Genomic DNA, 25,331 nt, shown 5'->3' with positions numbered 1-25,331 from the left:
TGAAGCACATCTTTCAGTCCCGCCATCTTCAAGATGAGGAGAGACTTCCATTCAGGGCTAGGACTATATCCCCTCCCACAGAATGGTGGCATAATTGAGGTTGTAGTCACCCCAGGCAAGGTGCCCATTGGCCTTACCTGCTACTCCCCTAAAACTCCCTTAAATTTAGAATTTTAAGTGGCTCCCCAGATCTAAAAACTAGTTCCTGCTGCCCTAAGGACAAACAAGACACTGCAGCGAAGCCTGAAGACGCTTACTCACTTGGCCCCAGCACTACCGCCCTGTCTCCACCTTCCAAGACCTTGCAACAACAAAAAAACACTGTGTCCTGCAGCCAGCAACTTCCAGAACTCCAGGAATATTTCCTGTTCTTTGACAAAGACCAGAACTCCTGATGACAGTGGGAAACCTACACTAAGGACTCTCCTGCCCACTTGGCAGCTCCAGCACGTGGTCCGCCGGTTCATAACTGGTTCCCTGGTAATCCTGACCTCAAGTCCACCGTTGGCTGACCCCTCCTAAACTCCACTTAGATGCTTGTAGACTGAATCCAGAGGCTCCCCCTGTTCGCGACCGGCTCTGGTAAGAAGAATCTGAGGTCCAAGGAAATTCCTGTACAGGAAGCCCCTGGGCCTTGGTGAGCTGAACTGACAGTGCCCGTAAAAACACTCCACTTACCTCTGCTGTTGCGGATTTCCTCTGTGCAGCCTCCAGTTCGACGCCTACAGCATGTTTATCAAACCAAGTTTCGGATTCAAAAGCATTGGGAGCGGGGAGGAGCCAGGACAGCGGCCAAGATGGCCGCGCGGACGCCCAGCTCCGCTGCTCACCCTCGACTCCATTGATATCCTGCCTCTGATCCTGCACCCCAGCCACGGCCCCGTGCAGAGGAGCAGCGGCGGAGCCTGACCATGTGACTCCGGTCCACGCATCACCCCGGATGGCTGAGCATCGTCGTCCTGAAGTTCCCGGCCTTCAGACCGGATGAGCCGGGACCTCGGGTTGCGCCATGGCCGCCTCGCAGGCGATAAACAACGGCCCCGATCGGCCAGGGTAGTCCGGGACCCCGAAGGTGAAACCGAAACCGCCTCTGCCGCTGGCATTGAGTGCGCTTGCTGCGCCGGACCTACTGTCTGCCTTCAAAGTTTTTTGGCTGGTATTCCTCACTTCGGGGACGGTGAGATGTGACACAGAACCGATTGCCCGGGTCAGATCCTACCTGAATTGCGGTAAGAATTGTGTACCGCTGTTACTGAAAGGGGCTTCAGTGCAATTCTCAGCAACCTCTCTACGATCTACGCATCCTTTGTTTGAATCGGACAGCTATTACGGCGGCTCTCTCTTTGTTGCCTGAGTTCCGAGGTCCCGATTGACTGTCTGGGTGAAATGGAGCCCACGGTGCACGATGTTTGGTTGGCCATTAAAGACTTGCACACTGCCCTGAAAAGTTTGCAGACAGATATACGCCCTACGCAGCTCGACCCTTCTCCTGTTATGGCGCGCCTGGTCCTAGACACACGCAGCAAGGAGTGTATGCCCACCTTGTCCCCGGCTGCCGCAGTAGCTGACTCTCAGGAGTGTGTGATGCTTGATGAAGGGACTAGGGTACATAATATCTCGGGCGTTGCGGCTGCTACCCCTTTTGATCTGCCAGCTCATTTGTTTCCTGATCGTGGGCACCCTACACCGCTATGGACTGTTGGTATCTCCTGGACACAAGCCCCCTTGTTATTACTGGAGTCTTCAATGTGGAACTGTGTGGCTTCAACTGGTGCTTTTGGCTTACTGCGTCTTTGTGCACGGCGTGGGAGGAATGCTGACTTTTTTCCGGACAGGTCAGGGCTGACCGCTGCTTCGACATCTCCTAAGGGACCTCGGTGCCGAAACGGAACATTGTTTGAACTGGGGACTACGTACGGCTGGGATGATCACAAACTGAATGCCCGCGCTCCTTCTTAGTGGATTTCCGCTTTTTTGGGGTGGGGGAGGTTGGGGGTGAGTCTGGGGCTGGAGCTATGGCCCTCCTCCGTTATTTCCCTCTTTTGGGGTTTCTTGGGGCGACAGGCATGCCTATGGGGGGGGGGGGGGGCCGTGGCCTTCCGCTGGTATGCAGGGTGGGGGGTTGGGGGATGGGCTGTATTTTGTGTTTCTTCTTTGTTTCTATGGCCCTCTTTCTTTTTCTTCCCTTCGTTTGTTTCTTTTTGTTCTTATATATATTTTTTAGTTTGTCTCCTTGTTTCTATGGTCTTCTCTTGTTCTTTCTCTTGTTTCTTTCTCCTTATTATCTTATATATTTCAGATCAGACGGGGGGTTGGGGTTCTGTTCTTTCTGGGGTGTATTTTGCCCTCTGTATTATGGACACGACATTGATTCGAACACATAGTCACTGAATGTTTACATATCTTACTTCTTACGCTCCACCTATGCTTCTATTCGAGGGCGACTATCCTGTTTATGACTTGTTTCACGTGAGTCTTGCTTTATTGTATGTCACTGGATCCTTCCATTTACATTGCGAAATGAATCCTCTTATATTCTGCTACACCATGGACAAGCTAGAATGTAACTCCTGGAGTTTTATACCGACTGGGCGGGCACTGCCCGATGCGATAACCAATTCCGCGCTTGTGCATCCTGTTTGTATTTTTCACGCTAGCATCCCGGTTTCTGTCGTTCCACTAGTTGATATCCTGTTGCAAGGCCCGCCCTCTCGGCAGTCTGATGTAAATGTAGGACATTTCAACAAAACTATAAAATGAAACCCACTTTATCCTTTTCCTGACGTATCATGACAGTGCATAGTAGTGTTTACATATTTGGCTTTTTCCCCAGCTCAAGATGCCTGAAATGTGGTTCATTGTCATAGCGGCCGGCCCGCAGTAGTTGTAGGCAGACGCTGTGTGCTATGCATATGATCAATAAAGGTTTTCAAAAAAAAAAGCATTGGGAGCCCAATGCTGCGTTGGCACGCTGTACCCGACTGCCCCTCTCCAGCTGTTGGTGTATGTTCGGTGCTGCCTTGTGTCCCCCGTGCTTGCTCTAACCCCTGCAACCGATCTAATTAAATGTAGTCAGTGTGGTTTCGAGCACCCCCTGTCTCCATTGAAACGCATTGGGCCGAACTCAGAATTTCACCTCTGCATCCTGCCGCCCCTGTGCCACTGGTGGTGCAGACTGTTGTTTTCCTACACAGTGCAATTTTCAAACAGTTCAATGTTATCTTAAGTGCCGACTTTTAAAAGATGAAGTATTTTTCCTGAAAAAGGAACTTGCCTTTTTGGGAGATCTTGGTCTTAAAATACAACTCAAACAAAGCTTATTTTTCTAAAATTAGTCTGGATCTCCTTCTTGAGCAGTGTGTCCATTATTGATCACTCTTGTGCAATAAATATCTTGAACTCCTCTGTGTTACGCCGAAGGCTGCTCGCCCCCACTACCACTAATAGAGCACTTTGGGTTTACATTGAGCAATGTACACTTCTGGGGGAATCTCTGAGCTCTGTATAACCACTTAGTGGTATACCATATACAGAGCCAGCTTCCTGCAGGTTAACATTGCTGAACTGAAAAATTGCGCTATGGGTCCACTTTTTAAAGTGTAATTTATTTTTCCTGAAAAACATACTTACTTTCTTGCATACATCTTGGTCTTAAAATAAAACTTGAAAGAAGCCTATTTTTCTGAAATTGGTGTGGATCTCATTTTTTGAGTCATTTGTCATTTATTAATCACTGTGTGCATAACAAATGTCTTGCACTCCTCTTATTTAGGACTAAGGCTGCCTGACTACACTACCACCAATAGAGAACTTTTGGATTACATTAAGCATTGTACGTTTGGGCGGGGAAGTTCGGGGGGGGGGGGATAGGGGGGGGCGTATAAGAACTATCTGGAATCCTTGCACAATCTAGCCACCTAGTGGTATATCATATAAAAAGCCAGCTTCCTACAAGCACCACACATATGATATTGCTGTCAGTATTATTACACCTCATACTTTTCAGTGCATGAAATAGCAGACACGCAGTTGGACTGTTCTGCCTAGTTTTTAGCCGCCTCCCGTTAACACACTTTAGTTCAGTGATTTCTTAGTTTCTCGTTGCTCAATTGGGTGTAATTTCTAATATTTGTTTCCCTGATCTAAATTGATTGATTAAACTCGCAAGAAAGTGCCACTCGTAGTAATTAAAATGCCACGCATAATTATACCAAAATTATGACCGTTCCACATAGCAACCTGAAACCTTGACAGCTACGTCTGCACTTGCTAAAAAACAGCCTTTGGAAAGGCTGCAGCTCATTCTACCATGTCCAAAGCTGCTACTACTGCATTAGCACTCAGTTACGGTGGTTACATGGCCGCCCGCCATGCTTTCATGAATCACTATGGTCTAGATGGTGCTCTTTGCCCACAAAGGTATTTTGCTGGCTCTGTCCTGCAGGACTTTCTGGTTTGAGTCAATTCTCCGACCCACCTCCAAATAGCTACTGCTTTGGTATGTGTTCAAAAGGGGAGGGACCTGTGTCTATAAGTCTATCAGAAGAACAAATTACTTACCTTGTGTAACGCTCTTTCAGGTAGAGACTCTAAACGTCGATTCCTCATCGGACCTCCCATTCTCCCTGTCCTGAGAGTGGACTGTCCATTAAGGAAATCCCAAGTTTAGGAACCTGCAGACTGGTTACACCAAATAACATCAGTGCGTGGGTGTTAACCTATATAAGTGCATTTCTGAAGCGGAATGGCTTTGGTGTGGATCTACACCACCTAACAGCACACAGCAATACTGTTGAAAAGTTTCTGGATCCAGTCTGATGCCAGGCGAATATTCAAAAAGTGAAGAATCTGCTTTTAGATAGTCTCTACCAGAAAGAGCATAACTGACGATAAATAGCTTTACTTTAGTTTAATTTACATACTTCTTCAACTGTGTCATTCATTTGCCCTGATTATCTCTCTTGATATCTATATTAAAATTGAAGCAATCATATTTTTAGGCAACTGCTAATCAGTTTTCCACATGGTTAGCCATGTCCACTCATGAAATGACTTGTTTGCTTCTGTGTAGAGTGCACTGGCTCTTAAGTGTTTTGGTTTTCTTATGTAGAGTAAGTGTTACATTTGGTTTTGTTTTACATTTTTTCCTATAGACTCCAGAAGAATTGGATGATTCAGACTTTGAACCTGAACCATTTGATGTTAGAAGCAGAACAAGTGTCCAAACTGAGGACGATCAGCTGATTGGTGGACAAAGTGCTAGAGTAAGAATTTGTTCTGTTTATTTATGTTTCAATGGGAAATTTATCTTTACATTTTTTACTATCCCTATTATTCCAAAGAACAGCATGCCACATGTTGGGAAATAATTGACTTGGAGTTCAGCCCTGGGCAATCCAAGAATAGTTTGATTAAACCACTAAAATCTAAAGCTCAGATAGGCCTTAGTTTTTTATTGACCTGCAGTGCTAACCAGAAACTCATATTTGCTGAATGTGTGACCCTCTCTTGACCGTTTCAAACTCTTTGATGACTAAATGTCTCACAGAAGCCAGGTTGGCAATTGTAATACCTGGTGGAACCACATTTCTGCCACTCGCATTGTTTTCTTAAAATACTGAAAAGGGGCACTGAGGTTAGATACAGTAAGGGGATGTAACTTATACTCCATTTGCAGTTTTGATCCTAAAACACCATAGAAAACTCAACGGGCTAGATTAAGTTAGCACCAGAGATATCTGGTTTCTTTTACTGTGGAACCCTTTCAGAAGAACGTATGCCACGGACCGCGTATTAAAACCGTTCACAGGACGTTCCAGACTCTATATTCTAAAACATTCGGTTTAGAAACTGTGAAGGTCTTTAATATTTATTCAGCTTTCATAAAGAAGAGAAACTTGAGAATGCTCAAACGAGACCGACTGCTAAACTTAGATCCTCGACATAATTTGATCAAATTATCCATCATCGAGTCCCCATTATTAGTTCCCTTTTATTGCACCCTAGTAATTGTATGGGCGTAAGAGATTAACCAGAACTAAAGGTAGAGGTCGCTAAAACTTTAGTAAATTTGGAATTTAATGGAAGAGAAGCCAGGCAGTTGTTGTCAAGGTGAGTGGTTAGTTGGCTTAAAATCATCTTTTGAGTTTTTATGGGGACCTGTTTTTTTCGTTTGTTTGTTGATTATTTACCCATTCTTTCACAAGAATTCCCGTTCCTTATCCAACAACTTATTGTCAGGCTTAAGAATATATCACACAGTTGCTTGTGTTCCTCCAACTGATTGAATACTTTATTCAAGTGAAGTATGCTTTAGTATAGTTTTGCTGAAAGAAACATTCTGAATCTTGGAAGTCTGGCCAATGTTAAAAACAAAATGTATATGTGGCCAAGGTTATAAACACAGTTCCTATCATTTCCATCCACAAAAGCTTGTTTAATTACTTGTTTTGTAACGCATCCTGTCATCGCTTTGTCATCTGGCGCTCCAAGACCATGATAATAGATGGCTTTACATTTTATTACAGAAACTAAGGTTTCTGCATTTGAGTCTCTCTGGGTAAAATGTTGTAAGATTTTTCATTTATTTAGTTGCAGCCACAGAACGGATCTTCAACCAAGATGTTTTTAAATTACTGTTCATTACAGATGCCATCACAATTGACTTCCTTGTTAATGAAAGGTCTCTTTACAGAGCAAGACAAATGGTGTGTTCCAGTCTGTGTTTAGGGCCTCGGTGCGACATCTGAGGGACCCCTATGTTTTTTTGTTTATTCCTGTAAGTCAATGCCTCTTTTAGTATGGTCACATCCTATTTTATTCGATTGCTGCTGCTTGTTTTTCAACTCTGTGCACTGACACTGAGGTCAGGGTAGCCGGCTTCATTGTGCTCTCAGACTCTAAAGTATATGTTGTCTTGCCTATACCCAATTGGAAATGGCTAACTTACCTGTACGTCCCTAGTAAATGGTACCCTGGTACCGAGGGCATGTGAGTTAAAGCGGTACCCCAGGTCTTGCAGCACTGATTATGCTACGCTGGAGGTCCTACAAGTAAAACCAGTCCACCACTGCGGACTGGTAGAGCAGTCCTGCACTGCTAGCTCGACTTGGCCATTATAAGCAATGGCAAAGCCACAATTTACCCTAGACATGTGTCGAAGTCCCCCCTCTAGTAGGCATTACAGTGCTACGGGTGAGAGCAGAGCTGCATGAGCAAAATGCGCCTACAGTGTCTGTGCCATTCACAAGCAGTGTAAGTGCAGTGAAGCCATTTTGAGTATAGGAGCTTTGTTTGTCATGACGAACTCCCCAGACCCAAAAGGACTCAACTGAAAACTGGGAAATTTGGTACCAAACTTCTCAGCACATTAAGCCCATGCTGATGCCAGTGTGGGATTCGATGTGAAATGCACTCGGAGGGCACCTTGGAGATGCCCCCTGAATAACGATCAGCCCAAGTGTGGTTCCTGACTGGCTACCAGCCATCTCTGTCAAGTTGACATCGGGTATCTGGCAAAGAGTTAGGGGTAACCATGCAATAAGGGCCCCTTTCCTACAGTTCCTAACTGGCTCTCAGCCATCTGCCACCACCAGACCGGTTTCTGGAGCCCTGGGTAGAGAGCCCCCGCTCTCTGGATCCTGAAACAAAGCACATCCTGGGCAGAGGTGTCATGCCTCCTCCCCCAGGATGGGCAGGGTCCACGAAGGGGAAGCTTCAAAGGCTTGTCGCCTTTGTTAGCTGCCCCAGGCTTTGTTGCTATTAGCAGCTGGCTCCCTCCGGTTCTCGCCCCCACTTTGGGCGTGAGAATCGGTGGAAAATTCTAGACAAAGGCAGATGTGCCTACCTTTGCCAACCCCACCTCCAAGGTGGGGGAGGTTGTAATGAAGCACACATCAGTCCCCTCCATCATGAAGATGAGGGGACTTTCCCAATCAAGACTAGGCATATGCCCCCCTCCCACTAGTGGGTGGGATAGTAGGGGGGTGTAGACACCTCATGGAAGAGACCCATTGGTTCCAACCTGCACACCGGGGTAACACCCCTAAATCTAGTATTTAGAGGCACCCCCGAACCCTGCTCCTTAGATTCGATGACCTAAGAAGGAGGACCAAAGAGCCGTGCAGCAGTGGAGAAGATGACTACGACTGACTTGTCCCCAGCCCTACCACCCTGTCTCCTCCTCCAGCGACCCTACTTCAAGAAACTGGCGTGGCCCATAGTCCGCAACCTCAAGAACTCCGGAGGACCTGTACTGTTTGTCGCCAGTAGGTAGTTCTAGTTAGGACCAAGATTTCCATAGGAAAAGCGTTTTTTGTTTTGCCATTAAGTTTGGCGCCACTTGGCGAATCTTCACACCCCATGTCAAATCTATGGGGATTTTTCATTTTTTTTAATACGACAACAGCCCGAGCCACTGAACGGAATTACACCAAATTTGGCAGACAGCTAGTTTGTGGTCTAGAAAGCGTGCTTTTGTGTAAATCTGTTAAATAGTTTCGAAGATTAAGAAATATAGTTATCTGGTAGCCCAAAAACCCAGGCGTCAGACTGGATCTGGAAAGTTCCTCTGCGTGTCGGAAGTTAGCGTCGGTCAACGCCGCGTTCGTCGTTGCCGTCGTATCCCCGGGAAGACGTTGCGGTAGCTACTTAGATGACGCCCTCGCACGCTGACGTCAGTTATTTCTTTTTCCACGCCAGCCAGCGCAGATCCGAAGAGAGCGGTACCTCCAGTCACTTTTTTATTAACTTTTTCTCGACTTTTGTCGACTTTTTTTTTGTAGTTAATCGACTTCTGGTGCACGAAGGATGCCTGGCTTCAAGACATGCGGTTTCTGTAACCGAATGATGTCAGTATCAGATTAGCACCACATGTGCCTCTCTTGCCTGGAGCGTGACCACGACCCCAAGTCGCGCTCCGACTGCCGGTTGATGGCGCCGAAGGCTTTGCGGGAGCAGTCCCAAAAGCTGCTTGAGCGCCGGCAGTCTGCTTCGCGACATTCGAGGTCCCGGTCTTGAGGGAGGTCAAGGGACCGGTCATGGAGCCACCACCATTCGTCCAAGTCATTAAAGGTTTGAGGCATGTGGGCTGCTGAATTCATATCTGTGCATACATCGCTGCCTAGTGTTGGGTCCGGATGATTGCACATTGTTGTCCTGGAAGAGTCTTCGAAGTATCACAAGATAGGTGGCTCCTCCCCTGGACTATAGTGCGCATGGGCATCCTCTCCATCCTCAGATTGTTTTTTTTCCACCATTGGGTTCGGATGTACTTTCTTAACTCAAGTATGGAATAAATATAAAAACTTTTTCAAAAGGCCTTCGGGGCGTCTGTATTGTCTTTTCGTTCGGTGCTGCATACTTGTTCCAGTTCTTCTAGCTGGACTTTCGAAGGCCGCTTGCCTTTTTCGACACCAGAGGCACCATCAACGATCGACGATGGAACGGAGCCCGTTCAAACGATGCCCCGTTTGCAACTCTAAATACCCTCCCATCGATGTGGACCCGGTGTGCAATAAATGCCTATCTCCAGACCACGACGAGGCCAGCGGCATGGCGTGTTCTCGGTTCAGGTCAAAGAAGACACTTCGGTTTCGACGCGCCGCGAGACAGTCGGCGCAGAAAACGGCGCCCCACCCGGAGAACATCTTTGAGGCAGAAGACGACGAGGGCGTCTATGAGGAGGATCCTGAACAACAGTCAGATCCTGCTTCGGAGCAGAACTCTAACTATGATGAAGAAGAAGACTACGTCAATGATGAAGTCGTCGAGGTAGGGGACGACGCACAGGCCATCTGAGCCGTCGATGACGACTCGAGCAATGAGCAAGGCTCAACCGCAGTTGCGGGGGCCGATGATAATACTGTACTTTCAAAGGCTCAGGTCGAGTCATCGCCGGAAGGCCTTAGCCAAGATCTTCAACAACATTCTATAGCCCTGCGTCAAGGCCCGGCTAAGAATATTTCTAAGGAGCCATCGGTCGATCACCCACACTCGATGGTGAAATCGAAACTGAAACCAACAGAATCAAAACCGAAACTGCTAAAGACAGTCCTCGGCTCGACGACTTCGGATTCATCGGATCCAATCAGAATAAAGAGTGTCATCGACCCTTCGGGGTCACAAAGGGGTGTCGGCCCGAAGATGGGGTGCCGAAGCCTGTGACTAAGGTCCAGCACGTCGGACTAACGCCATAGACGTCGACGTCAAAAGATGGCGACACTAACAAGGGACTCAAGGCTCAGAAGACTCTCGATCCGAAGCTTCCAGCCTCAAAACCACTGGTAGTCAAGACCTTTGAGTCGAAGACCAAGAACGGCTCGAAAGAGCACGTCAAGTCGAAATAGAAGAGCGTGCCTGCTGCGCACCAAGAGCTCGAGTTGACGCTGGGCCAGAAACAAACTGGTGATAATACTGAGTCGGTCGGGTCGAAGACGGCGCCACCCTCGAAGAAGGTCAGTCCGTCTCCAATGCTTAAGCCACCGATTAAATTCGGACTGCCCCCGACCGCACGACCTAAGGCGTTCGAGCCACAACAAAGCATCGAACCGACCAAAAAGGTGTCAGTAGTAAAAAGGGCTCAGCCCATAGAAGAGGACATTGTGTTCCAAGCACCCTCCTATGATAACCAGTCGAAACTGTTCATCGACTCGGATTCTGGCAGACTCACTATTTATAAAAGAAAGATCGTTCCAGAAAATCCTATGGAGTCAAATAAAATCCCGCTCAAAAAGAAAAGGGATTCTGCCACCTCACCTGTTCTTTTTGAGCCTGTGGAGTCCTATGGACAGGATTATTCCTATTCATCCACACGTACTAATGAGGATGTGGGGGAAGGCTACAATAAGTAGGAATTTAATTATCCTATTGACACAGATCAAGAGTAGTCTCAACCCTGGACTGACCCTGTTGACCCGGGTGAGCCACACACCGCGCCTGACACTCAATCCTATACGGTCAAAACCTCGCCAACTGAAGATACAGCTGCGTTTAACGCGTTAATTGGAAGGGCAGCAAATAATCACGATGTAGAAATGCATGCTGACCCAATAGAGGAAGACTTTTTGTTTGACACTTTCTCAACTTCAGAAAGATCAGTAAAGACATTGCCTATGCTGAAGGGTGTCCTTAAACACGCTGGTGACATTTTCATAGAAACCGCAAGGGTTGTGAACCCAAGAATTGACAGGAAATACCGGCCTGCGCCTGTAAACCCTACGTATATCAAGGGCCAGCTGCCATTGGACTCCTTAGTAGTGTCAAATGCTCGCAAGAGAGCGAACTCTCAAACAAGTGGGGATGCTCCTCCTCCGGACAAAGAATCCAAAATCTTGGAAGCTTCTGGAAAACGAGTAGCGGCTCAAGCAGCAAATATTTGGAGAATTTCAAATACACAGGCCCTATTAGCCAGATATGATAGGGCTCATTACGACACATTAGAGCAGCTACTACAACACTTACCAGATGCTTATAAGGAAGGAGCAGAAATGCTGATACAGGAGGGGAAACATATCAAATGCATCCATTAAATGTGCGCTAGATGCAGCAGACACAGCAGCTAGGGCCATCAATACAAGTATGATGCTCAGAAGGCATGCCTGGTTACGCATCTCTGGATTCAAGCCTGAGATTCAAACCACATTACTAAATCAGCCTGTTAACCCTGATTATTTATTTGGTCCTGATGTGGACACAATCCTAGAAAAAATTAGACACTGACAGCCAAATCCATGGGAGCTCTGCAGTCACAACAGTTCAGGGGAGGTTCCTTTCGTCGCTTCGGTAACAGGGGAACCTCTAGAGGTCAAGCATCACAGCAAGCCCAATACAGCAAAGGAGGCACACAGACCACCTATAACAAGAACAATAGGGGTGGATACTGTGGCAACAGCACCAAAGGCAGAGGACGAGGAAATAATAACGCCAGATCCTCCGCCAACACTAAACAGTGACGTCTTGTCACTGCCCCCAGACCATGTAACACCGTTCGGGGGAAGACTTCAGCAGTTCCTGCCAGTCTGGGAAGGCATTACCACAGACAGGTGGATGAGACAACTTATCCAATACGGCTATTGTCTAGAACTGACCTCCACTCCAACCAGCATACCCCCAAGGCACCCTCCTATGTCCGCAGAGCACACGCAATTATTGCAGCAAGAGGTCATCTGCATGCTGCAAAAAGGGGCCATAGAACTTGGGCCTTTAGAACAACAGGGTACAGGGGTGTACTCGCTGTACTTCTTAATCTCAAAAAAGGACGGGTCTCTCAGGCCCATACTGGACCTCAGACCCCTGAACCAATACATCTTGTCAGAACATTTTCACATGCTCACTTTGCAGCAAATTCTACCATTGCTCAGTCAGGGAGATTTCCTAGCAACACTAGACCTGAAGGACGCATATTTCCACATTCCGATACACCCGAGACACAGGAAATATCTCAGGTTCACCATACAAAACCAGCATTACCAGTTCAAGGTCCTGCCTTTCGGGGTCACAACAGCCCCCAGTGTGTTCCCAAGTGCTTGGCGACAGTAGCTGCGCACCTTCGGAGACAACACATTCATGTCTATCCTTATCTGAACGACTGGCTTATCCAAGCAAAGTCAGCCCAGCAATGTGCCAGCCACATGTCCCGCACAATTCACCTCCTACACAGTCTAGGTTTTTCACTGAATTATCCAAAGTCTCATCTTCAACCCGCACATGTCCAGCAGTACCTAGGAGCGACAATAGACACTCTGGCAGCAAAAGCAAAGCCAAACTCAGCGAGAATCAACAGCATGCAATTGCTGATTCAGAGATTCAGACCCCAGCACTCGCTCCCAGCGCAAGTGTTTATGCAGCTGATGGGTATGATGGCCTCCTGCATCTTCATAGTCCCTCACGCGAGACTACACATGCGTCCGCTTCAGGAGTGCTTAGCACGACAGTGGAACCAGGCTCAAGGACAGATGAAAGACCTAGTGTTGGTGACCGGTCGTGCCTACAACTCTCTGCATTGGTGGAACACACAAAACCTTTGTAGGGGACGACCGTTCCAGGAGCCTGTACCACAAATAGTGCTGACGACGGACGCATCTCTCCAGGGCTGGGGAGCGCATGTCCTCCATTACACAGTGCAGGGACTATGGACGACGCAGCAAAAGATGCACATCAACCTGCTGGTACTGATGGCAATCTTCATGGCGACGAAGGCGGTCAAAGTGCATTTGTGCAACAAAGTCGTGCTGATCCGGACGGACAACATGACTGCCATGTACTACATCCAGAAGCAGGGAGGGACACTCTCCACAGTTGTCACACCTAGATCAGGGCATATGGAAATGGGCCATTCAAAGAAACATGTTCCTCATGGCAGAACACCTCCCAGGCAAGGACAACCAGATGGCGGACCTGCTCAGCAGGCACAGCCATCAGATGCACGAGTGGGAAATACATCCCTCAGTGCTACACCTGTATTTCCAGCAGTGGGGTCATCCAGAGATAGACCTGTTCGCCACAAAGGAAAACGCAAAATGCCAAACCTTCGCCGCCATTTTTCCAGATCCGCAGTCTCAGGGCAATGGATATGGATGAACTGGTCAGGCAGATTTGCGTACGCTTTTCCTCCGGCACCGCTAATACCGCTAGTGGCACGCAAACTGCGACAGCACTTAATGGCACTCATCCTAGTTGCTCCAACATGGGCAAGGCAGGCATGGTACACCATGTTCCTAGAACTTTCCGTGGTGCCTCATCAACGACTGCGACTCACGCCCAGTCTCCTCACTCAGAGCCATGGAGACATTCAGCATCCAGATCCGCAACAGTTGAGCCTTGCAATATGGCTCCTGGGGTCATAGTTTGGCTACCTGAACCTGCCCCCTGACTGTATGAATATTATCAAGGAGGCAAGAAGACATACAACCAGGGCATGCTATGCGGCAAAATGGAAGCGATTTGTCATTTATTGTACCAATAATGACATAAATCCGCTAGATGCATCAACTCAAAACATTATGTTATTAGTTACATCTACACAGATGCAATCTGGAATATAGTTCCATGCGGATACATTTAGCTGCAATGGCAGCTTATCTTCAGAACAGGCAGCACCTTTCCCTTTTCAGGGTGCCTGCCATTAAAGCCTTTATGGAAGGACTCAAGAGTGATCCCTCCCAGACACCCGCCTTCACCTGTCTGGAATCTGAACGTAGTTCTGACCAGACTGATGGGACCACCTTTTGAATCTCTACACTCTTGTGAGATACAATTTCAAACATGGAAAGTGGCCTTTCTAGTAGCGATCACATCGCTAAGGAGAGTTAGTGAGCTTCAAGCCCTAACTATTCAAAAGCCTTTCATACAAATTCGTGCTAATAGGGTAGTGCTACTTACCAACCCTAAATTTATGCCGAAAGTGGTATCACAGTTCCACATTAACCAAACTATAGAACTGCCTGTATTCTTCCCAAATCCAGATTCAGTGGCAGACTGAGCTCTGCACACACTAGATGTTAAAAGAGCTCTCTTGTATTATATAGACAGGACAAAGGATTTCAGAAAGACTTTTCTCCACAGCACAAAGGCAACCTAATCAGGTATAGCCAGATGGATTGTTAAGTGCATACAGATCTGTTATCAAAAAGCTAAACGCACATTAACAGTTCCCCCAAGAGCGCATTCCACACGCAAGTTAGGGGCGTCCATGGCTTTCCTAGGTAACATTCCTCTAGAGGATACATGTAGAGCAGCCACATGGTCCACCATACATACATGTTCGAGGCATGTGGGCTGCTGAATTCATATCTGTGCATAGATCGCCGCCTAGTGTTGGGTCCGGATGATTGCACATAGTTGTCCTGGAAGAGTCTTCGAAGTATCACGAGATAGGTGGCTCCTCCCCTGGACTACAGTGCGCATGGGCATCGCCTCCATCCCCAGATTGTTTTTTTCCGCCATTAGGTTCGGATGTGTTTCGGTTCCCTCTGTCGGAATCGATAGTTGTTAAACTTTCCTTAAGTGAGACCAAAAGGTCTTTAGGTCTCGCGTCGGTATTGTTAATCGTTCGGGTTGGTTTATTCATCGGCTCCGAACACTTGCTGCCCTTCCGCGTGCTGTCGGCGCGGACGGGCCTACACGACGCTCCAGACTACTTCAACATGGAACGAACTCCGTTTAAGAGGTGCCCAGTGTGCGCCTCAAAGTATTCTCACCTCGACGTGCACCCAGTGTGCAACAGATGCTTATCGCCGGACCACGACGAGGCCAGGTGCATGGCCTGCTCCAAGTTCCGGTCGAAGAAGACTCAAGCTACGTCGGGCCGCAAGACTGCAGGCCCAGTTGTCGGCACCCCCTCCAGCCAACATCTTTGAGGAAGATGCTGAAGACGACACCATCCTACACGTTTCGGACTCTAACCCGGCGTCGGAGGACGAGGACTACGACGCGGGAGATGAGGAGTTCGAGGAAGTCGTCGAGGAGGTAGGGGACGACGACGGGGCCATTGCCACCGTGGAGGATAGCTCGGAAGAAGAGCATCCTCATACTGACTCCGGGGCAGAACCCCAGCATAAGGCCCAGGTCGAGGGATCGCCTTCGGGCCTTACCCAAGACCTCAATACTCGTCCCACAGCCCCGCCTCCGGGCCCGGCCACGGACATTGGTGATGCGCCACTCCCGGTACAGAAACCCAAAGTGAAGCCATCTGGGTCAACACCATCGGTATCGAAACCGAAAGTGAAAGTGCAAGTCGCACTGGTGGAATCTAAGGCTACAGAGGCCTCGGCGCCGAAGAAATCCAAGATGGCCGCCGACATCAAAAGCCATGCCATAATGGTCGACCCGAAGACCCCCGTGTCGAAGCCGAAGGCGAAAACGCCCGACGCGGCTGCGTCGGCGCCGAAGCTGGTCGACGCTCTGAAGTGCCGCGTCGACGCCAAGAAGGTCGATGACCCTAAGAAGCCCCCCAAAAAGCGTCAGGACGACCCAAAGTCTCTGCCTGCACCGCTCCCGGTCAACAAAGCCAAGGGTGGTGCTGTGTCGGCTCCGAAGACTACGCCTTTAGTCGCCGACCCGACTCCGGACTCGGAGGATTCACTCGAGCCGGTCCAGCCCTCCCCCTCCTTTACCAAGAAGGTCACGGAGTCCCTTCAGCGTATTCGGGAGGAAGCAGGGGCTCTCGAGCCGAAGGATGTGGCGCCGAAGCCTCCACAGAAACCGGCGAAGGCGCAGACGCCGATTCACTACACGCTGCCGCCCATGACGGCGCCGAAGGCTTTTGCACCAAAACATGGGGCCGGGGTGCCCTTGAAGCAGGTTTCAACGCCGAAGGCATCCTTGGTAGTGCCGAAGCCACGGCACCAGCCACTGGCAGAGGAGGAGCGTCGGGAAGTTGTCATCGACGCCAACACTGGCAAGCTCTCTCTCCTTAAAAGGAAGATCACCCCGGAGCCTGTGTTGGAGCATTTTCATATTCCACTTAAAAAGAAGTTGGACTCTGCGGGCGCTTCTGCACCTATGGAGCCTACATCTCCACAAGGTTTGGAGCTCTCCCCTGCTCACTCTAACGCTGGGGAGGGTGACGGAGATGAGGAGGAGGAGTACAATTATCCAGCCTACTCGGATCCAGAGGAGGTCAATGAGCCATGGTCTGCTGGAGGCGACCCTGAGGACCCTCAGTCAGGACACGAGCCGCAGCTTTTTGCTCCCCAACAGAGGACTCTGCAGCCTTCAACGCTCTAATTGAGAGAGCTGCGGCCAATCATGATGTCGACCTCCATGCGGACCCTGTGGATGTCGATTTTCTGTTTGACACTTTCTCAGTGGTTGAAAAGACTGTCAAGACATTGCCAATGCTCAAGGGAGTGATGAAGCATGCGCCTGAGGTTTTCAAGGAGCCCACCCGGGCAAGAGTCATCAATCCTCGTATTGACAAAAAATATAAAGCAGCGCCCACTGACCCGAAGTACATCAAGGGACAGTTACCACTGGACTCTTTGGTTGTCTCCAACGCACGTAAGAGGGCGAACTCACAGACCACGGGTGATGCTCCTCCCCCAGACAAAGAATCGAAGGTCTTTGAAGCCTCAGGGAAGCGTATTGCTGCGCAGGCAGCTAATATTTGGCGCATTTCAAACACGCAAGCCCTACTTGCACGCTACGATAGGGCACACTATGTCACCCTAGAAACACTTCTACAGCACTTACCTGATCAGTACAAGGAGGGAGCTGAGATGTTAATTCAGGAGGGGAAGCTTATCACCAATGCTTCAATTAAGTGCGCACTGGACGTGGCTGATACCGCCTCCAGGGCTATAAACACTAGCGTGCTACTGCGGAGGCATGCATGGCTTAGAATATCAGGCTTTAAACCAGACATACAGACTACCATCCTAAACCAAACAGTTAATCCAGACCACCTGTTTGGACCAGAAGTGGATGCAACCCTTGAAAAGATGAAAAAAGACACTGACACTGCTAAGTCTATGGGTGCCCTACAGTCCCAGCAGTTTCGGAGTGGTTCCTTTCGCCGCTCCAATAACCGAGGCACCTCAAGGGGTCAGGCATCGCAATCCACGCAATACTATAAGAACAACACCCAATCCTCATACACCAACAAGGGTAGAGGTGGTTACAGGGGCAACAACGTCAAAGGCAGAGGACGTGGAAATAACAACTCCAGGTCCTCCACCGCCAACAAACAGTGACGCCTTGTCGCTGCCCCCCGACCATACAACACCGGTCGGGGGGAGACTCCAGCAGTTCCTGCCCGCGTGGAAATCCATCACCACGGACAGGTGGGTCAAATCTCTTATCCAGTACGGTTACTGTCTGGAACTCACTTCCACTCCTCCAAACATACCTCCAAGAAACCGTCCTATGTCCGGCGAGCACTTGCACTTGTTGCAGCAAGAAGTCCAAGTCATGCTGCAAAAAGGGGCAATAGAGCTCGTTCCACTGCAGGAAAGGGGAACAGGGGTGTACTCTCTGTACTTTCTGATCCCCAAGAAGGACGGATCCCTCAGGCCCATCTTGGACCTCAGGCCCCTCAACTGGTACATTCTTTCAGAACATTTCCATATGCTCACCTTGCAGCAGGTTCTCCCTCTGCTTCGGCAGGGGGACTTCCTGGCTACACTGGATCTCAAGGATGCATACTTTCATATTCCCCTGCATCCTTCACACAGGAAGTACCTAAGGTTCACCATTCAAGACCAGCACTACCAGTTCAGGGTTCTGCCTTTTGGTGTCACCACGGCGCCCAGGGTCTTTACCAAGTGCCTGGCGACCGTGGCGGCGCATCGAAGACGTCAAAACATCCACGTCTACCCCTATCTGGACGACTGGCTCATTCAGGCAAAGTCGGAACAGTGCGCCGACCACGTGTCCCGCACCATTCATCTCCTACACGATCTGGGATTCTCACTGAATTACCCGAAATCCCATCTCCAGCCCGCCCACATACGGCAGTATCTGGGCGCGACAATAAACACTCTGGCGGCCACTGCGCAGCCCAATTCAGTGAGGGTCGCCAGTATTCAGACGCTGATCCAACGATTCAGACCTCAGCACTCGCTTCCAGCGAAGGTGTTCATGCAGTTGATAGGCATGATGGCCTCCTGCATCTCCATTGTCCCGCACACGAGGTTACATATGCGTCCGCTTCAGGAGTGCCTAGCACGTCAGTGGACTCAGGCTCACGGGCAACTAACAGACCTAGTGTTGGTGAGCGGTCGGGCGTACAACTCTCTGCATTGGTGGAATCCACAAAACCTTTGCAAGGGCCGACCTTTCCAAGAGCCTGTGCCACAGATTATCCTGACGACGGACGCTTCTCTCCAGGGATGGGGAGCGCATGTACTCCACTACACAGTGCAGGGACTATGGACACTACAGCAAAGGAAGATGCACATCAATGTATTGGAACTGATGGCAATCTTCTTGGCCTTAAAGGCATTCAAAGTACATCTGTGCAACAAGGTCGTGTTGATCCGGACGGACAACATGACGGCCATGTACTACATTCAGAAACAGGGGGGCACACACTCTCCGCAGCTGTCTCATCTGGTTCAGAGCATGTGGAAGTGGGCCATTCAAAGGAACATTTTCCTAATGGCAGAACATCTCCCAGGCAAGGACAATCAGATGGCGGACCTGCTCAGCAGGCACAGCCACCAAATGCACGAGTGGGAGATACATCCATCAGTACTCCAACCGTACTTCCTAAGGTGGGGTCATCCAGAGATAGACCTGTTCGCCACAAAGGAGAACGCAAAATGCCAAAGCTTCGCCGCCAGGTTCCCGCAATCGCAGGGCAATGCGATATGGATGAACTGGTCAGGCAGATTTGCGTACGCTTTTCCCCCAGCACCTCTGATACCGCTGGTGGAGCGCAAGCTCAGGCAGCACTCGATGACTCTCATCCTGGTTGCTCCAACGTGTGCTCGCCAACCATGGTACACCACGTTTCTGGAACTTTCCGTGGTACCGCATCAAAGGCTTCATCTCACGCCCAGCCTTCTGACGCAGAGCCATGGCGACATTCAGCACCCAGATCCGCAACAGCTCAACCTGGCGATCTGGCTCCTGAAGTCCTAGAGTTTGGCTACCTCCATCTTCCCCCGGATTGCATGAACATCATTCGGGAGGCAAGAAATCCCACTACTAGAGCATGTTATGCGGCTAAATGGAAGCGGTTTGTCATTTATTGTGCGAACCACGACATTAACCCGCTGGATGCTTCCATTCAGAACATCATTTGTTACCTGTTCCATCTGTACCAATGCAATCTGGTGTATACTTCCATCCGCATTCACCTGTCTGCAATGGCCGCATACCTCCAGAATAGGCAACACCTTTCACTTTTCAAGGTGCCTGCTATCAAGGCATTTCTGGAAGGACTTAAGAGTCATTCCACCACGGACACCACCAGCTCCAGAATGGAACCTCAATGTGGTTCTTACAAGGCTGATGGGTCCTCCTTTCGAGCCACTGCACTCTTGTGAGCTTCAGTTTCTGACTTGGAAAGTGGCTTTCTTAGTAGCAATTACATCGCTACGGAGGTTTAGCGCGTTGCAGGCCCTCACCATCCAAGAGCCTTTTTTCCAAGTCCATGCTAACAGGGTGGTGCTCCGCACTAACCCTAAATTTCTACCCAAGGTTGTGTCTCAACTCCACATGAACCAAACAATCGAGTTGCTGGTGTTCTTTCAAAATCCTGAGTCGATGGCGGAGCGGATGCTCCACACCCTTGATGTTAAAAGGGCCCTAATGTATTACATTGACAGGGCCAAGGATTTCAGAAAGACTAAGCAGCTTTTCGTTGCCTTTGCATCACACCACAAGGGTAACGCTATTTCCAAGGCTGGTATTGCTAAGTGGATTGTGAAATGTATACAGATCTGTTACGCTAAGGCTAAACGCACTCTTACAATTCCACCAAGAGCCCACTCCACCAGAAAGTTGGGGGCCTCTATGGCTTTCCTTGGGAACATTCCCTTAGAGGATATATGTAGAGCAGCCATATGGTCTACCACACATACTTTTACTAAACATTACTGTGTAGGCGTGCACTCTAAACAGCAGGCAGCTGTGGGTCAGGCTGTTCTCAAGACACTTTTCCAAACTGCTGCAGCTGGCACGGGCGGCCGCCGATAAGAGGGGGACTGCTATGTATTCTATGCACAGATATGAATTCAGCAGCCCACATGCCTCGAACTGCAAATGCTACTTACCAGTATGCATCTGTTCTTGGCATGTAGGGCTGCTGACATTCATATCGCCCACCCTCCTCCCCGGTGCCTGTCGCAGCTGTAGCACTCAGAATAATGCTCAGGCATGGTCATCTCTTACTGTATTACACTCCATCTCCGCCACAATGGCGAAAAACAATCTGAGGATGCCCATGCGCACTGTAGTCCAGGGGAGGAGCCACCTATCTCGTGATACTTCGAAGACTCTTCCAGGACAACAATCTGCAATCATCCCGACCCAACACTAGGCGGCGATCTATGCACAGATATGAATTCAGCAGCCCTACATGCCAAGAACAGATGCATACTGGTAAGTAGCATATTCCTTTTCGCACTCAGGGTCGTGTAAGTCGAAGAAGCCGAAGAAGCATTGTCGCTCTTCGACTTCTCCTCGTGAGAAGTTGGCCAAGCATATGCTGTACACTATTCTAGTGGGCACCTTGCACCAGTCCAAACGACCCTTATTGATGGTAGGTTTAAAGATAACCTATATAGAAAGCTATCCTAGTGGTAGCTGTGGAGAGCAGCCTTCAGGCTAAGTCTTGAAGGAATGTAAAGCAGCTTGTTTTACCAATCTATAATCTCATGAATGACCAAATAAAAGGATAACCACACCAGGTATATTTATAAAATATATCTATTTATTCTAAACACATCCCTCTAGTCTCTTTTTGAGGCTATAGGCAAAAGTCCATACAGTAAACTTATTTAGCACACAGTAAATTAGCACAATATACGTTGAGGCCTATGGGCGTACCAAACCATATATTAAGAAAGTGGTATAAGAACCACGACTGACATATATACAAGGCCTAGGGCCTTTAGAACCGTTGGGGCCACCAGGAACCACCCAAGGTAGTGACACAGGGGATCCACAGGGGACGCGTGCAGTGTCTAAACACAGCCGCGAATCACCATTAACTTCTATGGGGAAAGTTGCGGTTAGAAAATTATCGTTTAAGGACACTTGAAAGAGGACTTGGAGCAAACCTCTTTAGAACTAGGCAGTTCTAGAGTCAATACCCACGGGAGCACCGGAGTACTGGAGTTACCTCACCCAGGGAAGTTTGGTGCATAGGTGTCTTTTGATGTCTGGTTTCGTCATCGTTTTCAATAGAAATCTGCTGCAAAGTGCTGCTAGTGACAAAGTGGAAAGTGTCCCCATGGATCCAAGGGTGGATCGGAGATCTGAAGAACCTGAAAGCAGAGGGGGAAGAGTCTGGGTCACTTGCCAGTGACCAGGAAGGGGATGAGCGGATGCCCACAGATGTCTGGGTGCTTTCAGATGAAGGTGAAGCTTGACTCTTCAGCCACGGGGACCAGGAGGCGTCGACTATGACCAGGAGCTGGATTCGAGCTGTCCCACGAAGGATGTAGAGTGCTGCAGGGTCGGTGTCCGGATTGGACCCAACAAGCCTTGGCAAAAGCAACCAACGCCGAAAGCTCAGATTGGTTTTGGTGCAGACCAGCAAGGTCTGAGGGACTCTCCACTCATTGGGGAGTCAAGGCACGTCTGGAGCAACCAGGAAAACCCTAGAAACAGAAGCATTACCTTCGTGGGGACCCACCAGTCGACGGACCAGGAATCGCGAAGGAGCCTCGAGCGGAAATGCTAGAAGCGGGCCCATGGAACACTCGAGTGTAGGCCCACAATCTTTGGTGCAAATGGTGCCCGGGGCTTGGACTACAAGTAGCCCAATGCACAACTTCAGGAAAGCTCGGGAAGTCGATGCACTTGCAAATGTGCACAGTGTCCAGGAGTTCCGGCTCCACGTCACTCGTGAGGGCTGCGGGGTCTCTGCTTTGCTGGTATCTCTTGTTTTTCTCGTAGGAGACTGGAAGTCGGTGTCCTGAGTCGCAAATCCATCTGGAGCCTTGGAAATGCAGACCTGCAAGATGTTTCGTTGGTTCCGGTTTGAACAGGGTAGTCACTCCTTGACCCCAAGAGAGATTCTTCAGTCTTCTAGTCGAAATAGAATGTTCAAGTTTCAGGATATATGTTGCAGAGTTTGGTCCAACTGTAATCTGAAGTCCTAAGGACTGGGTTCCTATATTTATACTAAGTTAGAGGGTTGGACTTACTCTGGGGACCCACCTATGGGAGGGTCAGGAAAGAGGGGTGGTTACACCAATTCCCTTTGTCCAGTTTCTCTGGGGCACCTATGCCCTTAGTACCTAAGGTACCATATACTAGTGACTCACAAGGGTAACCCAGTAACCAATCTGGAGTGTACCTAAAGTACAAATAATCAATTTAGAGAGGAAGCAGCTAGGCTGGGGTCCTGAATAGCAGGGCCCCAGCCAGACTAAAGTCGAAAAACAGTGAAACACCAGCAAAAAGTGGGGGTAACCATAGTAAGCAGATCCTACTCCCGTCGGTTGGCTGATTCGACTAGGTATGTCGGTGATGCCCCTCCAGCAGCTCCGGGTGAGGAGCCCGAAGAGTCTACTCCACGTTTCCCTCACTTCCTGGGACCCGGAGCAACTCCCGCCCAGCTTTGAATGTTCTACGAGGCGATGCTTGCCATCTTTGGGCAGCCTGAACCCGCCGGCACGCCTTTGGGCCCCGGGGATTCGGTTGGGGGATCCTAGGCCTTCTCTGCTGTTGGCTCCGGCCCCAGCACCGCAGGCCCCCCTTGGATCCAGGCCCAGATCCATTACGCATTCGACCCGTCCTCCGTCCTGATGTGGACCCGGAGCAGAGTGTGGTTTTTGTGCCCCTATTAACTCCTGCGGGACTAGAGAGAGGAACTGGGGGATGCCAGTGGTCTGGACACCTCCCCTGCGCTGAGAGCTTGGTGGTCCAAGCCTCTACTTCCGAAAGCGCATTCCCTACCGCTCTGCGAGAAAGGGAATCCAAAAAGATGGATTATCTTGGAAAGTAGATTTTCAGCTTGGGAATGTGGTCGGTAAACACTGTATGTCTGTTGGGTCGTTAGTCCCACTCTGTGTGGGACTCTGTTGCGTAGGTGCTGCCTCAGTGTCAAGAGGAGGCCCGGACAGTGCTCTCCCAGGCTATTGCCGCCGGGAGAGATGCGGACAAGTTTACCATCCGTTGTGGGCTGGATACTGCGAACTCTCTGGATATGACGATTTCTACGTCGGTAGCTCTTCGACGCTATAGATGAGATCGACTGGCTTTTCTGGGGATGTCCAGAATACCCTCATGGATATGCCATTTGAAGTCGGTCGCCTTTTCGGCAACAAAGCGGACAACGCTTAAGAGCGTTTCAAGCACTCACTAGCTACGGCAATGTCCTTGGGCCTCTGCAACCGCCCTTAGCAGTCCGCTTTTCACCCCATTCATTGCTACGGAAGGGGTGCCCCGCTATGTCCCGCACAGAGCCACAAGCTGCAACAAGTTACCCAAACTTCGCGCGGCCAGGGACATGGGAACAAATGTTGTGGTTCCGGGGGCCAGCGAGTGGGACAGTCTACCAATCCCCCACTCCTCCCCCTGCAGCAGCCTCTAAACCTTCCTAGTCTGACATTTCAGGTCCATCAACAGTCAGTGGCCGGCAGGATTCATCATCACCTCCCCACTGATGCACAATCGCGTTGGACAGGTGCGTTTTGCAGATAGTCCGAAGGGGCTACTCCCTCCCCTTCGAGGCTACTCCTCCAGCCATGCCACCGCAATACCACTGCATGTCTGAGGATCATCTGGCTCTTCTCAAGCAGGAAGTTACGGCTCTCTTAGCCAAGGGAGCCATTAATCGCGTTCCTGTCCCAGAAGTAGGTCGGGGTTGTTATTCCCACTACTTTCTGGTTCCCAAGAAGGAAAAGGGCCTGCATCCTATCTTGTATCTCAGGAACGTCAACCGCTTCCTCGGAAGGAGAAGTTCAAGATGTTGACGCTTGCTCAGGTCTTGTCTGCCCTCGACCTGGAAAACTGGATGGTAGAGTTTGTAGCAAGGTGGATATCTGACTATATGGTTACCCCAACTTTTTGCCTAGTGTTCAGCTGGTTTTCGACGTAGCCTGGGGCCCTGATTAGCAGGATCCCAGGTCAACTATCTGCTCTCTCTGTAAAATGGACTTATTGTACTTCAGGTACATACCTAATTGGATATTGGGTCACCTTGTGAGCCCCTGTATAGTGTACCATAGGTACCCAGGGCATTTTTGCATCCAAGGCCTACCAACGACTGCAACCTGAATTATGCCACCCCTGGCTGGTCATCCAAATTGACACAACTGGCTGATCACTCAGCTGGGGCAAGGTCTTGTAGTCACCTCTTTCTTAGGTATAATATTCCTATACCTACCATTATATATAGACACATAGATACCTATAAGTCACTCCTATGGCAGGCCTTAACAATCCTGGAGGCAGAGTGCTTGGTTTTATGTGAGATGGTGATCTAGCATGAGCTGAGCCTGTCTGCAGCTTTCGCAACCATGTCCTTATAGCTGTACTATGATATAGCCATACCATATACTCTTGAGTGCATTATAATACTCGCGGTTATTGCTAACTTTGGTTTGGCTTTATCAAAACATGTTGTGTAAGGTGTCATACGCTTTGGAATACAACCCCCCCCCCCCCCCCTGGCCAGTTCTGGCGGCGGGGGTAGCATTCCACCCTTCTAGAAG

The 25,331-nt window shown here is 49.4% G+C and overlaps 1 protein-coding gene across 1 annotated transcript in view; it reads left to right on the top strand.

Moving 5' to 3' along the window:
- CTNNA1 (catenin alpha 1) overlaps positions 1 to 25,331 on the top strand; it is a 391,106-nt gene that overhangs the window by 216,197 nt on the left and 149,578 nt on the right. Inside the window, exon 14 of the mRNA XM_086931448.1 lies at positions 5,154 to 5,264. Within this exon, the coding sequence (XP_086787574.1) occupies positions 5,154 to 5,264 (111 nt within the window). The remainder of the gene's footprint in view (positions 1 to 5,153; positions 5,265 to 25,331) is intronic.

This window comes from Lissotriton vulgaris, chromosome 7 (genome assembly GCF_964263255.1).
Source record: "Lissotriton vulgaris chromosome 7, aLisVul1.2, whole genome shotgun sequence".
Lineage (NCBI taxonomy): Eukaryota > Metazoa > Chordata > Amphibia > Caudata > Salamandridae > Lissotriton > Lissotriton vulgaris.
This window is presented reverse-complemented; position numbering and strand designations above follow the sequence as displayed.